This window comes from Taudactylus pleione, unplaced genomic scaffold (genome assembly GCF_031769625.1).
Source record: "Taudactylus pleione unplaced genomic scaffold, aTauple2 ptg000078l, whole genome shotgun sequence".
Classification (NCBI taxonomy): domain Eukaryota; kingdom Metazoa; phylum Chordata; class Amphibia; order Anura; family Myobatrachidae; genus Taudactylus; species Taudactylus pleione.
The window spans coordinates 1,552,787-1,571,381 of NW_028284480.1; the positions used below are offsets into that span (position 1 = coordinate 1,552,787).

Here is an 18,595-nt window from a genome sequence, read left to right on the forward strand (position 1 = left end):
CCTTTATCCGAGGTGTCACTTCCTGCATCTGCGATTCTGTACAAAAAAGATAATGGCTCCGGTGTCTCCATTCCCCTGGCCATTCTGAGCGACCATAAGGTTGCTCAGGAGGCAGATAATTGAAGGATCTGCAACCGATGCTATGTTTTTGTACGTAGATGCTGCAACATTTTACGCAGATGTTTGGATTTTGAAAGCCGCAGGATGGCGTCGCAATACATGGTGTCCTCAGCTTCTGTGTCATTTGCATTTTTTTGCACATACCTGCATACTCAGATGCAGCAGCAGCTTTAGTGTACAGAATAGCCCCCACAGGAGAAAATAAAACACATTAGTTTCCACAGGAAAAATTAAATCATATTGGCACCATAGGAAAAAACAAACAAACGCATTGGCCCCCGACAGGAAAAACAAACAAACACATTGGCCCCTGACAGGAAAAACAAACAAACACATTGGCTCCGATAAAAAACAAACAAACACATTGGCCCCCACAGGAAAAAATAAAACACATTGGTGTATTTGCCCCAGTTCCCCACAGGAGACTGACCTGTCAGGTGCTGCAGGATGAATCAGGCCAGACCCAGTTGCATTGTGGGCAGGGGCGTATCTATAATGGGTGCAGGGTGTGCGGTGCACATGGGCCCCCAGGTCCAGGGGGGGCCCACACCGCACAACCTGCACCCATATTATCTAAAACTTACTTCTCTGCGGTCCCGCGCATCTCTCAGAGTTGCTTAAAACATTGGAAAATAGTCGGTGCGGACATTTTTCCAGCGTTTTGTGCATGCGCTGTGAGGAAATCGCTGGGAAAATGACGGCCGCTCCATTTCCCCGACGATCTGTTCATACGCAGTAGACTCAGGGCACACTCTAGTGCCCAGAGTCTACTGATTCTGTGGTGGCCGGCCAGCCACGTCAGTCAGCTGCCGGGGTGAGAGGAGGAGGCCCATGACGGGGGATGCACATGGGTACCCTCCTCTTTAAAGACGCCCCTGGTTGTGGGCTGCATCCAGGGTCGTTAAGAGCTGTCCCGGGCCCCATTACTGATGAGGGGGCGTGGTCTTATTGCGGACTGTGTAGCCACACCCTTTGATTTTTTTTAAAAAAACCTTGCGTGCTGGGGAAGGGGGTACTGTCAGCCTGGCGCAAAACCAGGGGGAACACTATCACTGTGAACCCTCTCCCCTACAGGCAGAGAAGAGGAGACTGCTGTTGCTCTTCCCTGTTCTTCCACTGCAGCCCAGCACACAGCAGCATGTGCTGCACTGCTGATAGTTAAAAGGGAAGGGGTGCGGTGTTGGACCCAGGCCCCTACTTCAAGTCCGGGCCCAGGTAATTAGTACCTGCTACCCCTCCTATCAGCACCTCTGGTCGCATCTGGCCCACGGGCCAATGTCATCTAGGCAACTGCAGGGCTCCAGGGCTCCTAACCGCACCCGACAGTGCCCGCTAACTGGAGCAGATGACACCTTCCGGTTTACATTCCACAGGGAAGAAGTAGGGAATACCATTGCAGAAATGAATGGCGCCAAATTTAACTGATTTGCTCCAACAGGCACCCTTTAATTATTGTGGCATTAAAACCAATTGAAATGCCCCCTACCTGCCTGTCTTTTTTTTTTTTACCTCGTCTTATTGCTATTTTGTTCCCAATTATAAAGTGCAAAGCAATATGCTGACGCTATATAAATAACTGGTAATTAATAAATATATCTGCTACCCCACTCTCAGGGTCCCTCATTACTACTCCTTTTTGAGAATCAATAGAATTGTCGCATGCCAGACTTTTCGCTGATATCGCTGGTTTTCCATGCGAAAAAGTATCGCGCTTGTCCCGGCTTATCCCCGGATTCAATTAGAAATCAGCGAAAACGGGACCCGGCGAATTCGGACTTGGCGAAAAGTGCTGTCAGATTGGGGGAAATCAGCCTGACACCCCCCCCCAAAAGATGCACTGACAATGGGGATCACTATAGATACCCACGAATAGGCCTGCTGAAGGTATTTGGGATACTTAAATGCTCTCAATAGCTGCTATTTAGTGTCTTTGTAGAAGTGATGAAGAATAGCATTTAGCAGTTTTTTTTGCAGAAAATAAGTAGTCCCAGCAAATTTGGGGTACATGAAAATGGGTGCTAGCATATTTTAAAGTTGCTAAAGTGAAGTTTTAAAAATCTTAAAAAATCCACCTGCCGTAACCACATGCAAACTTAAAAACACCTGGGGCATACTTGGGGACCCCCCTGGAGTCTACTTCGCTAGTTTTTACATTTGTCCCCCAACTTTGGACTTTTTCACTCCCAAAATGAAAGTACTTTTTTGGTGTGATCTTAATTATATTTGACATTCATTTTGACACAGTTTACCTTTGGGGGACTGTCCAAAGGGTGCTGGGTGGTTTCCGGACATTTGCGCACCGGCGAAAAGTTTCCGTAATTGAATACAGGGTAAAGTTTTCGCATTGACGAAATTACGTCACCGGCGATACTTTTCCGCAGAAAATGACTTTCCGCACCTAATTGAATATGGCCCAAAGTTTGTAGAGATTATTTACTCCAGTGTAAATCCAGACCCTGTGGTCGCTTTAATCCGGATGAGGTGACTTCATGCTCCATTGGAGAAGCCCAGTACATGTTGTTCAGTTTTACTTGTATCTTTTACTTGAAATAAATGTTGTTTATGGAAAAAGGAACACAAATAAAGGACTCCTAATTACCCACTACGTGACATCTCTGCTTGGAGCTTTAAGGGATACAAACATACCTTTTGGGGAACATCGATACCTGGTCCCAGGAGAGTTCATTCCCTACAGGGAGGACTTGTACCCTACTCTATGTGGTCTTCTTTTTTTTTGGTGAAAGAAAGCAAAGAAACCTTTATATGAATTTAAGGCACCTTAATGAGGTGAGTTCCCTATGAAATAATTCTATTAGATTGTGAATATTGTGATCATCGAAGTGGAGCTTAATCATTTATTCTTGTGTTTCCAACCTGAGATATATCACTCCAGGAGAAAGAGAGTAATTGAAGTTGTGACAGCGCCTGTGGAACGCTTATATTGTTTTCGGTTTATATATCTGAAGGAGTGGTGCTCCTTAGCTTGTACTGGGCTGCAATCACAAGGCGCAGGCGGTTTGGATAATTGTTTATTGTTTCATTATCGTCAGGTTGACCCGCATGTTTGCCCAATGATTGATGTCGGAAACGACCAGCGGGCGCGTGCATCGCTGGTCGTTTCTGAGTTTAAAGTGCCCGATTTGTGGACGATTTCCAAGCGAGTGCACGATAACAACGTCTTTATCGTGCAATCGCCTGTCAAAATATTCTAGTGGATAGGCAACATAAGAATATACACTTACCAATCGGCCATTCGATATGTCTGGCCAGACATCACATTTGCACGCCCAGTTGTGATGTCCGTGTCAGTGGGTTCCTGCGGCCAGTTTAATGTACCCTGTATGTCAGTGATTCCAAACCTCAGTCCTCAAAGCACACTAACGGTCCTGGTTTTAGTGATATCCATGATTGTGCATAGATGGTTTAATCAAAATAACTGAGGCACTAATTAAGTCACTTGTGCTCAAGTATGGCTATCCCTAAAACCTGGACTGTTAGTGTGCCTTGAGGATCGTGGTTGGGAACCCCTGTTGTATGTTGTATATATATCCATATTGACTCATACTGTATATACAGAATACTGGTTTATTAGTGACAATCTAAGAGTCATTTTGACACCTGTATAAGAGCTATTGTGACATCTATAACACAACTGGTAAGTAAATATCAGTTAATCCCCATTAAAGGATTATACAGTTATTATAGGAGAAGTATTCATGAGTAATTCAGTATATATTTTTATTTAGGCCCGGTTCAGGAAATAAAGTGCAATACATTCTAGCTTTCCTAATAGAACACACAATAATAAATTCAGAAAACCCTAGCACTGTTAACCCTACCGTAATAGTGAGGACAATCACCTATATACACAATACAGTTTTATATACTAGTGGGGATTTGTACCAAGATATTTGCAAGATTTTTACTGATATGTTGCAATATGTAAAAGTAAAAGTAGCTCAGTTACAGTATGTGGGAATTATGATACATAGCATCTGTAGATAGTAACAGAGACTACATTGTACTTTACTCCCCATTTATATTCAGATTGCCTTTTAATTGTGTGTTCAAATACTCCCCACCACACATTATATGGCTATTTTCTCACCCTACTCTTTTGATTTAAGTGCAATTTATGTAGGGTTACATGGTAATAATTTATTTTTATATGGTAATTAATTATTATTACACGGTAATAATTTAATAATTTATAATTCAATTAATTCAATTATTTAGTATTTATTTTATTTTTAATTTAAAAATTAAACTTACATTTTAATGAATCGATGTGACCAGTGCACCGTAACATTATTTCTTCTGTACGTGACTACTGACCAAATCTCCTAGTGGGTAGCACCTCTTCATTAGGAAACGAATGTTAATAACAACTAGATATATCATTTGAAGAAAAAGTCACACATTGGTGTGGTTCACCCACTTCTTTTATTACATGTCAGTACACACAGGCAGATGTCATATGTCTGTGAATGACATCATCTGTACACACGAACCAATGTACTTAACGTTACTGTATATCGTTTGTCAGCTGTATGAATGAGACATTGCATAGTGTGTACCCAGCTGTAGACTTCTCCACGTAAACCCCTTCCCTGCATTCGAGGAAGCAGTGAAAAGCCCCATTTTCTGCAGTGCTTCATGAAACAGGGCTTTTCACTGCTGCATGAATAGACCCCTGTATCTCTCATGTAACCCAGACTATTTGTGCTGCAGAACCAGTGGTTCTATATTAAGACTACTGAAGCACATAGCTGAAATATTTGGGTTCGGTATGAAATACCGGCATTCGGGATGCCTGCTGTCAAAATTCCGACAGCAGCATCCCGATGCAGCATCCCGATGCTCGGTATCCCGACAGGGGTAGGGTAAGTATACTAACCCTCCCTTCCCCCCCTAACCCTCCCTTCTTGCACCCTAACCCTAACCCTTCCCACCCCGCACAATCCACGTTAGTGCCTAAACCTAACCCTCCTCCCTTGGTGCCTAAACCTAACCGTCCCTCTTAGTGCCTAACTCTAACCATCCCCCAGTGGTGCCTAACTCTAACCATCCCCCAGTGGTGCCTATCCCTAACCCCCATAGTGGTGCCTAACCCTAACCTCCCCCCCAAAGTCTAACCCTAAACCCCCATGGTGCCTAAACCTAAAGTGCGCCCTTTGATCAGGATGGAAGCTGTTGAGATTCCGGTGCTTGGATCTTTACTGGCGTTGGGGTTTCAACGCCTATCTTTAGTCCAGGATTAGACTTCTAACGCCGGTATTTCAATAGTCCGCCAGCATACTAACTATATCCCAAAATATTTATGCATAATTACAGTCAGGAGTGTATTTACCAACATAGGCCTAGGCAGAGCCATGCACAGTGTAACAATGAACTGGAAGCTCTAGAAAAATAGTTTTGTTTTCTTTGCTTCTTTCCTCTTATTCCTGGTTACTTTGTGACAGACAAATATTTTTCATAACTATACCTGTGGGACTTTGTGGGACTTTGGGGGAGATGTATTAAACCTTGGAGAGAGATAAAGTGGAGAGAGATATAAAGTACCAACCAATCAGCTCCTAACTTATCTTTCAAACACAGCCTATAAAATGGCAGTTTGGAGATGACTGGCCGGTACTTTATCTCTCTCCACTTTAACTCTCTGCAAGCTTTGATAAATCTCCCCCATTATCTCTCTCCAAGGCTTGATACGAGTACATCTCCCACTGTGTGACATACATACGAAGCATACCTCCAAACATTTATAACTGCAAAATCAGGGCAAAATAATTCCTGTTGGTGATCTCCCCAATCCACTGAAAAACCACCCCCCAATCATGCACAGACAGGCACACTTTTTGGCTAAACTGTGTCCTTTCAAAGCCTGTGTATAGGGACTATCCCACCAACACAGGGACAGCTTTCGCATTCAAAGGCAGAACTAATTCTAAATACAGCCTTGTGGTAACATACCTTAATGTATGTCATAGTATGTGAATTTTTAATGCTTTGAACTAAGTTTTTTTTGGATGAAATTTTGAGAAGGTTTGACTAGGGTGTGAGAAGGGATGAGGTGAGCACCTTACCTCAAGCAGCAGAAGGTATGGGATGGTTGGGGGCAGTGTCGAAGTTTACTTATTTTGTTTGCATAAAAAAGAGTTATATCTTTTAACCAGTCACTTCTATATGACTGACATTGGCCAAGTCTCTCACAGACTGCTGGATGAAGTGTACAGTGCTTGAAGCACTTCCTACTTAAATTTTTCAATGAGCAGTGTGCCCCCCCCCCTACATAGACGGCAGAAAAACCATCTTTAACCACCCTCAGTGCTCGGAAATCTGAGCTCGTTTCTTCAATAACAGGGAAACCATGAGTGCGATGAAGTCCTGCCATAATGAAACCTTCCCCAGGCTGGTCAGCTGCATCTTACTGTATTTTACTACACTATCTGGTATTCCCTTACTAATACATTGTTTAGCTTTCCTACTCACGATATAGGAGTAGCATATATGTGATCACATCTAATGATATTATCATCGAGCAGCAACAATGATTTACCTTTTTTGCTTATTGCTTTTTAGGAGTTTCAGTATAATATATTTTTAGATAAATGTTTCCATACCCATTTTGTATGCTTGTAAGAGTTATATGATGCCTTGTTAAGGTTAACAATTATATTAGTTTTGCTGATTTTTTAATTAAAACTCGGGAATCCCGGCGGTAACCACCAGTTATGGAGGATATAATGGATATTAGTTACTGAGGGTATTATGGAGATAATAAGTCCGCAATATGGGGGTATTTGTCATAAAGAGTTCTGCTAAATATGGTGGAAACACACTGTGACAGCAGTCTGAAAAATAGCCATTAATCTCCTCTACCAAACAGTATAGGGCCCCACCGTTTCATACATTGCACATCCATAGGGCCCAAAGAGTAGTATTGCAGTGAATATGCCATGTCCAATGCAAGCGGCATATCAGGTTATCTTGGCTGTGACAATAATATTCTTGACAGAATAAGATTTTTGAACTGCACACTCTGGGCGACCTATAAGGGTTCCGCCACATCAATTCCAGCCTCTAGGCATGTTTGGTGTAAACAAAGCATGGAGAAGTGAATAATGAAAGACACTCTGCTATATGTGACTGCAAATAACTGTCACAGTTTCCAGACCTCCCAGCATGTCACATGTTACAGGTCACCCAACAGGTGCACAGAAAGAGTTTGACAACTGTCACATTTTTCAGAACACAATGATTATTGTGACAATGATTATCAGGAATCTGCGCTTGCGCAGGACCCATTCTGCGAGTGTGCAGAATGGGTCCTGTGTAGTCGCACGTAGACCCTTGAATGCATCTGCCTGATTGACAGGCAGAGGCATTTAAGGGGCAAAGTTCCCAGAAATGGGGGTGTGTCTGCCCCATTTTAACGCAGATCCAGCCCAGGATCTGCGTTAATCAACGCAGTGTCCTGTAGTCGCAAGCCAGCCAGTCTGAATAAGCTGAGGTTTACTCAGCTGGACGGAGGCCCAGCGCTGTCCACCATCGCAACCATTGACCACCGATGGTCGCAATGGTGATCACAGTCTGCGACCTCCGTCGCAGTGCTGGGATCGCAAATGCAGCAGGGGTGCCATACACCTCCTGCTGAATTTGCATAATAGCAAGGATCACAATTGCAAAGCTGCCTTCATGCAGCTTTGCAATTGCGATCCTTGCTGAATCAGGCCCCAAGGTCTTTAATTTGATATATGATGTGCTCTGCTCAGACAACGGCATTATAGAAATATTGGCCCTCATTCAGAGCCGTACGCTCTGAGCAGAGCGCACGCTCTGAATGAGGGCCGGGCTCCATGAAAATGGAGCGTCCTCCTGGACGCTCGTATAGCTGTGGGTCACCACCCACAGGCTATACGAGCATGCATTGTGATGGCCGCGATGGTCGTGACCATCGCGACCATCGAAATTGCGAGCCGGAGCCTGCGGTTGAGGTTTTCAAACGCAAGCTCCGGAGTGATTTTGGCTCTATCAGAGCCAAAATCACTCCCACTGACATCACTAGTGATGTCAGTGGGCCGGCTTCTGACGGGAGGCGTTCCCGTGGGAACGCCCCCGTCAGGGAGGCACGCCCCCGGCACGCCCACCAAAGGGGGCGTGCTGTCAATCAACATTGACAACACGCCCCCTTTGATCGGACACAACGAGCGAAGGACTTTCCTTCGCTCGTCGCGTCTGGCGCATGCGCACAATGGAGCTCCCTCCGTCGTGCGCATGCTCAGTCCATAACATCGACCCACTTGCGAGCGGACAGCCGCTCGCGAGTGGGTCTGAATCAGGCCCATTGTCCTTCTGCAATTAATATATAGATTCTGTTGGTCTATTTTTATTTTGTGTAGAGTTCTAATTAAAGTTGATTAAAGACCAACCTTGCATTATATTACTTCCCCCATTATGTACATAGTGGTGATTATTTGTAACAACAGTACCAAATACCGATGACATATTTAGTTTAGAATGACAGTCACACTAACGAATATGACTCCAGTATTTACCATAAATTACCTGTCCTGCGAGGTCCAGAGGTGTCCCCAACATCGGAGGTGTCTTCTGCTGTGCTGCCTGCAGCCAATCCATATAAAGTTTGCTGGCTAAATCACTATGACTATCTGTGTATACACATAGTACTGCAACATGGTGGGGATTTTTGCTGGGTCCCTGTTACCGGCAATGGGGACGTACTGTTAATACCATTTATAGATGAGATAAGTGTTGCAGTCAGTTTACCACTGTTTGCTAAATAAAGAACATATGTTATAACACCTTTAGCAAGTGCTAAAGGGGATCATGACTCGTTCTTAAATGGAGCCCAAAGTATGGTATCCCGAGCAGTGAGCCCAGGCCTAAATGCAATGGAATCCATTAAAGTGCACAATGCTAGTATCATATTAGCTAATCGGATATAGTAATTGAAGTGTGATTCAGTGTCAAGCAAAGCACAGTGTTATGACAGGAGATGTCAATTTTGCATTTTGCCAAAATATTTATGATCTACTGCACAAATACTACTATAGTACATTATCTACATATACTGTTATATGCTTTATATATACATCCTGCTCTGGAAAACATCACAAGTCACATTGCCCAGCACAAAGCAATTAATGCAAGTTATGTGCAGTGCTAGAAATGTAAGTGTTACATTTTCTCTTCATGTTTTAATCATCAATTCTATTCTATTGTATACAAGGAGATCCTGGGAAAACCAGTGACATAAGTATTTTGCGTCATATTAAACTGGTTTTCATGTAGATGGAAATTTTAAGGCCAAGAAAAAATGGCAGTTTATTGTACATTTAGTGTACATATTGGGAGTGTTCTGAGTTGGGAGCAAAAACGCAAGTAACTTTGTAAATACATTTATATTTAGCATGAAGGGTAAATACTGGCTGCTTCTGCATGTAGCCCACAAATACACCGTACAGCTATATTTTTACACTGCAATTTAGATTTGAGTTTGGACATGCAACTTCCAAATCTAAATCTCTCTGCATATTTTGCATCTCCCCCACCTGCCATGCAACATGATTGTGCCAATGTATAAAGTTAATTGCTTTTCAGAATGGGCTGATTCAGAGATGCATGTTAACTCAATGGTTATCGCACATCTTCGATGGCCAGTGCTGTGCGCAGGCGCATGACCCATACTCCGCATGTGCAGTAGGGGTCTGCGATCCTGTACACAGGCCCTGATTCAGTGCCGGACGCTCTGACAGAGCGCTCGCTCTGAATCAGGGCCGGCCCTCTGGTTCTTTAGAGCGGCCTCCTGGCTGCTCGCATAGCTGTGGATGTCCACCCACAGCTATAGCGAGCGGCCAGGAAGATGGTCGCGACGGTCAAGACCATCGCAATCATCGGGCTTGCGACGAGACCCTTGTGGTAGGGTCTCGTTGCCGCAAGCCCTAGAGTAGCTTACACATCCTCTTTAGGCACTGGTTTCATCCATAGTTACTAGTTATGGTTCTGTAGACATCACGGGCAAAATTTACTAAGCGGCGGTTTGACAGCGGTTTCGATTCTATTCTAAATCCCGGCTGTTTGGTGGCAGGTTCTATTCTGTTCTAAACTCCGGAGGTTTTTTGGAGGTTTTGCAGCAGTTTCTAAATGACATTCCTGTTCTATTCTATTCTAAAATGTGTTTTGACTGTGGTTTGGCGGCGGTTTTGCTATCTACAGATTTACTAAGGCCAAAACCACTGCAAAACTGCCATCAAAACACATTTTAGAATAGAACAGGCCTGTCAGTTAGAAACAGCTGCAAAACCGCCACCAAACCCCCGGGGTTTAGGACAGAATAGAACCCGCCACCAAACCGCCGGGGTTTAGAACAGAATAGAACCAGCCACCAAACCGCCGGGGTTTAGAATAGAGTAGAAACTGCCGTCAAACCGCCGCTTAGTAAATTTTGCCCCACATGTCAAACATTCCATTTTGTCAGAACCATTTGTAAATAACTGAGCTCAAACCACTTTATGAAAATCTCACCCTATTATCTTTTCCTGCTTTTCCGCAGCTGGGTAGGATATGAAAAACACAACTGTAAGGGAGAACAATTTGTCTTTGAGAAGGGAGAATACCCCCGATGGGACTCCTGGACAAACAGCCGAAAAACCAACGACATCTCTTCCCTGAGACCAATCAAAGTGGTAAGAATGAGACTCCAGCTATTTGGCTTTACCATCTCCGCAAACTATGTAAATCTACAGGGAAGAACTACACAGGGAGTAGCATTGATATGGATTTACATTTATTCTACTGTACTTGCATTGGATTTATGTTCATTCTATCTCACTGCTCCATGCTCCTTGCGCACTCTCTCCCCTCTGTGTCACTCACCACTGTCTGTATACCACTCCCCTTTAGATTGTAAGCTCTGACGAGCAGGGCCTTCTTCCCTCATGTGCGTTTTCTTCCCTAACTTATACCATCATCTCCTCCCCGCTGACAACAGCGGCACCAAACCTTTGGGTTCAGCCAGCGCTGCATATTTGAGTATTATAAGTGAACTGCTGATGTAGCAATGTTTATAAACTTTGTAGTCCATAGTCTGTAATGTTTTGTACTGTATCTGTTTTGTTTGTTTTGGTCATGCTATATCTGTGTATGTAGTGTGTAAGGCAAGCAGACCCCTTGTGGTGCCATATAAGCAAAAGATAAGAATATTCATACATATTGGCCATATGTAAGTCTCAAAAATACTTTATCCTCTTTATATGTACTTTATATGTACTTCTAGCAATACATATGAAGTACAAATCTATCCATTGCATCTAGGTTCAAAACGTACAAGCTAGAAATAGTGCAGCAGTGAGTTACCCATTTTATCATTTTAAATGGGTAAGTCACTTAGGGACCCATTTATCAATAATCACATACTTCAATGCTACCTGGGCGATATGATGGCATTGCAGTATGCGATAATAGCACCCAAATGTATGAAATAGCACATGCAGTGACAGGAGCTCAGAAAGGAGCCCGTCCCTGTGATGTGCTCGGAGTGAGGTGACCGCATTAGCAGTCTCTTCACTCCTCTGCATATAAATAAAGATTGCGGACTCGTCCTATATAGCGAAGGGTAAGATAATACAACAAAATTACCCTTTCCACACTGGTCCGGATGACCGTTGGGGACTGACGTCAGCAGCGGCAGCGGGGCATGTAGAAGTCACGCTGTCATTGGAATAGGTGGTGACGTCTCTTTTGTAGTAAAAAAAAAAAAGGATTGGAAAGGATGGGCTTAACAGGGACTTCAAGATCGTATTTGTTTCCCACCCTGGCAACTACTGTACAATGATATGGGCACCCTTATTTAAAAAAAATAGAATCCGATATTGTAATTGCTTGGAGATCACTGTGCTCACCTTGCAATAGTGTGTGTGTGTGTGTGTGTGTGTGTGTGTGTGTGTGTGTGTGTGTGTGTATAATACCATAACAATAAGCATGAAAGGTTAGGAATTATTTGTGTGTGACTGCGTCCTCGTTGTTCCCTAGTGAATATAGGAAAGACTGGGTTGACTTGTTCCAAATTATAGGAATTATAGGAACAAAATTCTAAAATACCCAATTCGCAAACATTTAAGATAAATAATATCATACAGGTGGATCATAGTTTATTGCAGTGAAAAATGCACTATGGGTAATGATAAAGTAGAGAATCTGGAATTTGTGATGTTTTGAGATCAATCTTTTAGATGTTTAGCTGTCAATAACCCAGGATGTTTCAGTTACTTAAAAAACATATACTGTATTATGCCAATCTGTACCCATCTATTATTTAATTTATTATATATGTATACTGTATTTTGCCAATCTGTGCCCATCTATTATTTCATTTGTTGATACAAACATACTGTAACCTGCATCAGGAATGAACCGGGGCTAACAATTGGCCCCGACATTCCATACATGCATGAGCACACATAAAATAGGGGGTGTGGCCATAAGTCACGGGAACGTGGTGCAAGTCATGGGGGCATGGTCTCATGGTATGCCCCATATACCAGATGCTCCCCAATGTGACATCATGACATCATATCACAGCCACGAATTAGAGGAAGCCTGCTGGCCAAACATTGCGCTGGAAGGCGGCGCTGCACAAACATTGCCTCCAGATGGACGGATCGGCCATCAGGCCATTGCCCCTTCTGGCATTTGACAGAATCACCAGATGGCCAATCCGGCTGTGACCTCCATAGATTATTTTACCCAACTAGCTCCCTTTATATAGTCCTCATATAACTTTACATATGTTTACTTTCTACACTCACACAACCCACTGACCCCAGGCAAACATTGCTGTGTGATCAGATCATTTGCTATATGTAGATCTTATCCTTATGTATCAAATTAATTTTTACCTATAGATTGTAAGCTTGTAAGCAGGGCCCTCTTATCTCTCTGCCTGTCTATTATTACCTCATCTTATTACTATTTTGTTCCCAACCCTAAAGTGCAAAGGAATATGCTGGTGTTATATAATTAAATGTTAATAAGCAATAAATACATACAAAACTATGGTTTATGTTCATAAGAATAATAAAATAGCCTGCAAGATGGTTTTGCCTTTTAAATAATTGCCCCTTTAAAACATCGGTCAGACTCGCCGGAAACTTAAAGATGCTTGCATCGCAGAGGCTATTACATTTACCCCCATGTTTATAGTGCTAATGAGTGAAATTAATTTATTGATGTTTCCATTTCCGTGACCATTTCCAGGATAGCCAGGAACATAAGATTGTCCTTTATGAAAATCCAAATTTTACTGGGAAGAAGATTGAGATCATCGATGACGATGTCCCAAGCTTTCATGCTCACGGCTACCAGGAAAAAGTGTCTTCCGTAAAAGTTCAAAGTGGAACGTAAGTACACCACTGACTGCATCAGGATTACCTAACGTCTCTATAGAATACAGTATTAGATGTATTTTTTCCATGAACCAAAATCAGGATAGAACAGAAATATTGTCTCATCACAGCTATTTAAATCCAGTTGTGTAACATATGTCATGCATTTGTCCTTTAGGGAAAATCTGAACCTCATAGATTAGTCTTTACCACAGGGTGGAGGAGCAGATCAAACAGAACAGACTCATATTTTCTATATTTGCTACTAATAATGTGTTGAATGAAATAATACCAAAGATGAATTTTTAAATGCAATATAACAAAGTTAGTGTTCTCATGCTATATCAACTGCACACTTTCAGCTTGTTGTGTTATGGAATGTAAGTTCAACAGCTTGTTCACTGACTAAAAATTTGTCTTAAGCTCAGTACACAGTACAGTGGTGGAACTTATGAGTGGTGGGCCCAGGTGCAAAAACTTGCTTTGGTCCCCCCTCCTCCAAGTTCAAAGTGCAGTGGGTGACAGAGAGAGGTAGAGTGAGACAGGTAGAAGCAAGAGGTAGACAAAGAGAGGCAAGAAGGTGACAGGGAGAGGGTGACAGAAAGCAGCAGTGGGTGACAGGGAGAGATAACAGGCAGTGGGTGACAGGGAGAGGGGAGAGGCAGTGAGTAACAGGGTGAGGATGATAGGGAGAGGTGACAGGCCTTGGGTTACAGGGAGAAGCAGTGTGTAACAGGGAGAGGTGACAGGCAGTAGGTGACAGGGAGAGGGAAGAGTCAGTGGGTGACAGGAAGAGGGAAGAGGCAGTGGATGATAGGGGAGAGGGTTAGAGGTGACAGGGAGAAGCAGTGGGTGACAGAGAGTGGGAGAGGATGACTGGGATAGTTGACAGGTAAGGGGTGAAAGGGAGAGGGGATAGGCAGTGGGTGACTGGGAGAGAGTGATAGGTAGCAGTGACAGGCAGTAGTGACAGGGAAAAGCAATGGGTGAGAGGGTGACAGGCAGTGGGTGACAGGCAGTGGGTAACAGAGAGAGGGAGAGAGTGACAGGCAGTGTGTGACAGGGAGAGGGGAGAGGCAGTAGGTGACAGACAGTGGGTGACAGGGAGATGCAGTGGGTGCCCGATACATTATGCCACACTCTAGTACCCCCCACATTATGTAACACTGTAGTGCCCCACACATTATGCTACACTGTAGTACCCCCACATTATGCCACTTGTAGTGCCCACACATTATGCCACCTCTAGTGCCCACATATTATGCCACCGGTAGTCCCTACACATTATGCCACCTCTAGTGTCCACACATTATGCTACACTGTAGTCCCCACACATTATGCCACCTGTAGTGCCCACACATTATGCTACAATGTAGTCCCCACACATTATGCCACCTGTAGTGCCCAAACATTATGCCACCTGTAGTGCCCACACATTATGCTACACTGTAGTCCCCACACATTATGCCACATGTAGTCCCCAAACATTATGCCACCTGTAGTGCCCACACATTATGCTACACTGTAGTCCTAACACATTATGCCACCTATAGTACCCACACATTGTACTCACCAGCCGCATCCACAGGCTGCAGTCACAGCCTCACAATGAGAGTCACACCCATGAGGCTGCACTGTTGCTGGGTCAGAGTAGCATGTGATGGACTCCTCCAATCAGAGTGCAGCACATGCTCCTCTGACCCCACTGAGTGCAGAGACTACTGGGATTTATTACCCAGTAGTGCACTGCAGTGCTGAGCCTGACTGCACTGTGCTCTGGTCCCCTGCGTGTAGCTGCCAGCCGGGTCAGCCACAGCCTTGATGACTGCCCAGCAAGCAGCTGCACTGCAGCCTGACATACAGGCAGTGTGGGCCCCTATATTGCGGCAGGGCCCAGGTGCAGTGCACCGCCGGTAGTTCCGCCCCCTGACACAGTATGAGACAGGTGCAGTAGATCCGATAAATGCTTCGACCTGCAGAGAGATTATAGGATTGGTCTGCATCTTTGCACAGCAATCAGTTGCTCAGTGTGTACTATCTTTTGATCTCTGCAACAGGATCAGGAGTTCGGGAATCAGCCGTAACAAGGGCTCTGAGTGCCCTGTTCTAGCCCCGCCCCTTTGAGCAAGATGTCATGACGTCGTGCATAGGCAACGGGGTCGCCAGCACCTGGAACAGCAGCAGTGCCTGTAGAGTCTTGAAGACGATCTAGGCAGCATTTGTAGCATCCAAAGGATGCTACAGTCACCACTGCAGCAGAGATACTGGCTACAGGGTCCCTTCCCAAACATCCTTCTAGCCAGGAGCAAGGGTGGGGGATGGCGACGATGCCACCCACAGAGCTCTGCACTCTGTGCGGCAGCACCAGTCGCACTCCCCTAGTTACGGCCCTGCTGGGAACAATATAGCGTGTGCAGCAAATGATATACCTTCCTCCAGATCTGACCTTTGCAGGAGCGTGTGAAGCCATTTATCAGCTTCAAATGCTCTAACGCTTCTGCATACACACTGTCCAATTATCGGGCCAATCACCCATTTATCGACTTATCGCCCCAATAATTGGCTAGTGTGTTCCCAGCTTAGCCTGTTGTGACTATAGGTTTGTTTCTAATTTGTTTCAATAAATTTATTTTTTTATTTTTGTATATGCTCTCTCCTTATAACTTCTGGGAACCTTTTACATGATACATTGTGTTGGGAATTGTTTGGCAATTATTCCTTGTTTTGAACTTTTAACTACAGTCTTAAAACAACAATCAGGCTGGACAGGAGGTAAGTTATGAGACATATGTAACAGCCCGCGATTTGCAGGCACTGGCATGATGCAGTGAGATAGACGTTATTTAAAGTGGCAATAGGTTTTAACGCAAAACCAACCTGATTTTGTCTTAAAATATATTGCCTCTGTAAATTTAGCAACTATCTTGCCTGCAAATTGCAGGTTATTACATTTTGGCCATTGTCTTACTTTTTTTTGTATCCAAAGCAATGTAACAAAACTCCTATGTAACTCTGCCCACAACATATTGAAACATGTTCTCAGGGATGCAAAACCTACATGCATAAGACCACTATGGGGCAGCCCTATGCTATTTAATTAGGTGTCGCTACCCCGAGCATTAAACCCCAGAAAGTGTACTTAACACAGATATTTTTTTATGCAGCCTCTGGGGGCTTAACGCGCGGGGTAGCCCATGGAATTACGCACTTAATATGGAATCTATAGGTTAACGAGCATTAGCCGCGGGTTTACGGCACAGGGAAAATGCATAATAATTTAATAGCTAGGGCTGTTAAATCCGGAGCTTTACCCACACGGTAAACACCAAGGCTAATGAATCAACCCTATGAATATGTATGGGTATCTAACCATTGATGATGTAACAGCCCCGTCTCTCTCTCTCTGGCCTCGGAGCACATTACCGGGAGAGGACTACATCCCAGGTTGCAGGTGCGCAGTGATGGGGCAGAGCTGGACTATTGCATCATTAGGCCACGCACCCTCAACAAAATCCCTCAAATCAGGCCATTTTTATAGGGGGCGGAGCTAAAGTAAGCGATTATCATAGAACTACATAATTAAGCCCCGGCCCTGCTGACAGACCACAGATTCACATTAAGAGTCTCACCATTCTGTCCACTTCACTAGGAAGTGGGCAGGATGCAAAAGAAGTGCCTAATCTTCAGGGGGTGTGGGGGTTAACCGGAAATATCGGGAGCCTTCCGCAGGTTCTGGGAGAGTAGGCAAGTATGCCCTGGACTCAGTCTATTGCAGAAAGCACAGTTGGTAACAATGTCCCCATTACCTTTTATAGGTGTCAGAAAAGGATGGAACATGAAGTAGACAGAATTAAATTTAACCATAAAGAGGTTTTAAACTCAAATGATAACACATTGAGGCAACTTACAGTATTTTGAGATGATATAACATAAATGTAGAACACAGTACAGTTTGTAGGTTAGATGTATACCCACAATCTAAGTTTTATTTCTGTTCATACTTAATTAAAAACTCTTAACATATCAGTGTGATTTCTTGCAGGTGGGTTGGCTATCAGTACCCAGGTTACAGAGGTTACCAGTACCTGTTTGAGAAGGGGGATTATAAGGACAGCTCAGACTTTGGCGCCCAGCACCCCCAGATCCAGTCTGTGAGGCGCATCCGTGATATGCAGTGGCACCAGAGGGGAGCCTTCCACCCCGCCAATTAAAAGAAAGACTTCCTTTCCCCAGTGCCACTGAAGAGAAAGAGATAACAGAAGGCTTTTACGTGATCTGCTGCTGTTTTTCCCATGGCATAGTTACCCCACATGCCACTGTGTGACTAAACCTGCTAAAACAATTTAATAAAAGCTTTGAGTTTTAAACTCCTGATGACTCCCTGTATGTGTAACTCATTTGCATAATTATGTCTTTAGAAATACACAAGCTAGTAGGTTACAGATGAAAAGCTTAGCGCCTAGAAGTGACTAATATCCAAGAATTGATTCTCCCAACCCAAAGTTGGTGAACTAGACAATTTTAACACCCCAGGACTCACTGTTTGTCCCATAGCACAGTGACTGGCAAATGACTCATTTTGGAAGGGCTAACAAGAGGGAAATCGCAGCAACACATGACCATAAGTAAAGTAGCCTTAATGTGTATAATACAAGAAGTTCATTGTGACTGGTCCTATAGAATGGGGACAAAGCTGGGCATACATTGTCAGATAAATGCCTGTCAGACCAACAGACATTTTTTCTGACAGCCAATAACCCAACAGATACCATGGCCATACGTAGTCAGATATGTCACAGACAGTGCATGGCCCACAATATCTGGCTTCTTCCCCTGGGGAGGAGACGTCTACTCTTTACTCCCCTGGGAAGGAACAGGAGAAATGTCGGTCGCACGGGCCGGGGTAGCACATACACTGCCAGATGCGGTCAATTAGCAGCTCACAGGTTATCGGGTCTTTTAGACATGCCGGGCCATTTTGGCAAGTCCTTCAGACCAATAATTTGTGGTCAGTTGTGCAATCCACTGTACAATTATCTGTCAGAGCTGCCCATTTCTGTGGTATCAGCCAG

At 44.0% G+C, this 18,595-nt stretch overlaps 1 protein-coding gene across 1 annotated transcript in view; it reads left to right on the forward strand.

The window, feature by feature from the left end:
* CRYBB2 (crystallin beta B2) overlaps positions 1 to 17,894 on the forward strand; it is a 40,062-nt gene extending 22,168 nt beyond the window's left edge. The window contains exons 4-6 of the mRNA XM_088467930.1: positions 10,694 to 10,826; positions 13,396 to 13,538; positions 17,566 to 17,894. Coding sequence (XP_088324056.1) covers positions 10,694 to 10,826; positions 13,396 to 13,538; positions 17,566 to 17,734 — 445 coding nt within the window. The 3' untranslated portion in view covers positions 17,735 to 17,894. The remainder of the gene's footprint in view (positions 1 to 10,693; positions 10,827 to 13,395; positions 13,539 to 17,565) is intronic.
* The last annotated feature ends 701 nt before the right edge of the window (positions 17,895 to 18,595 follow it).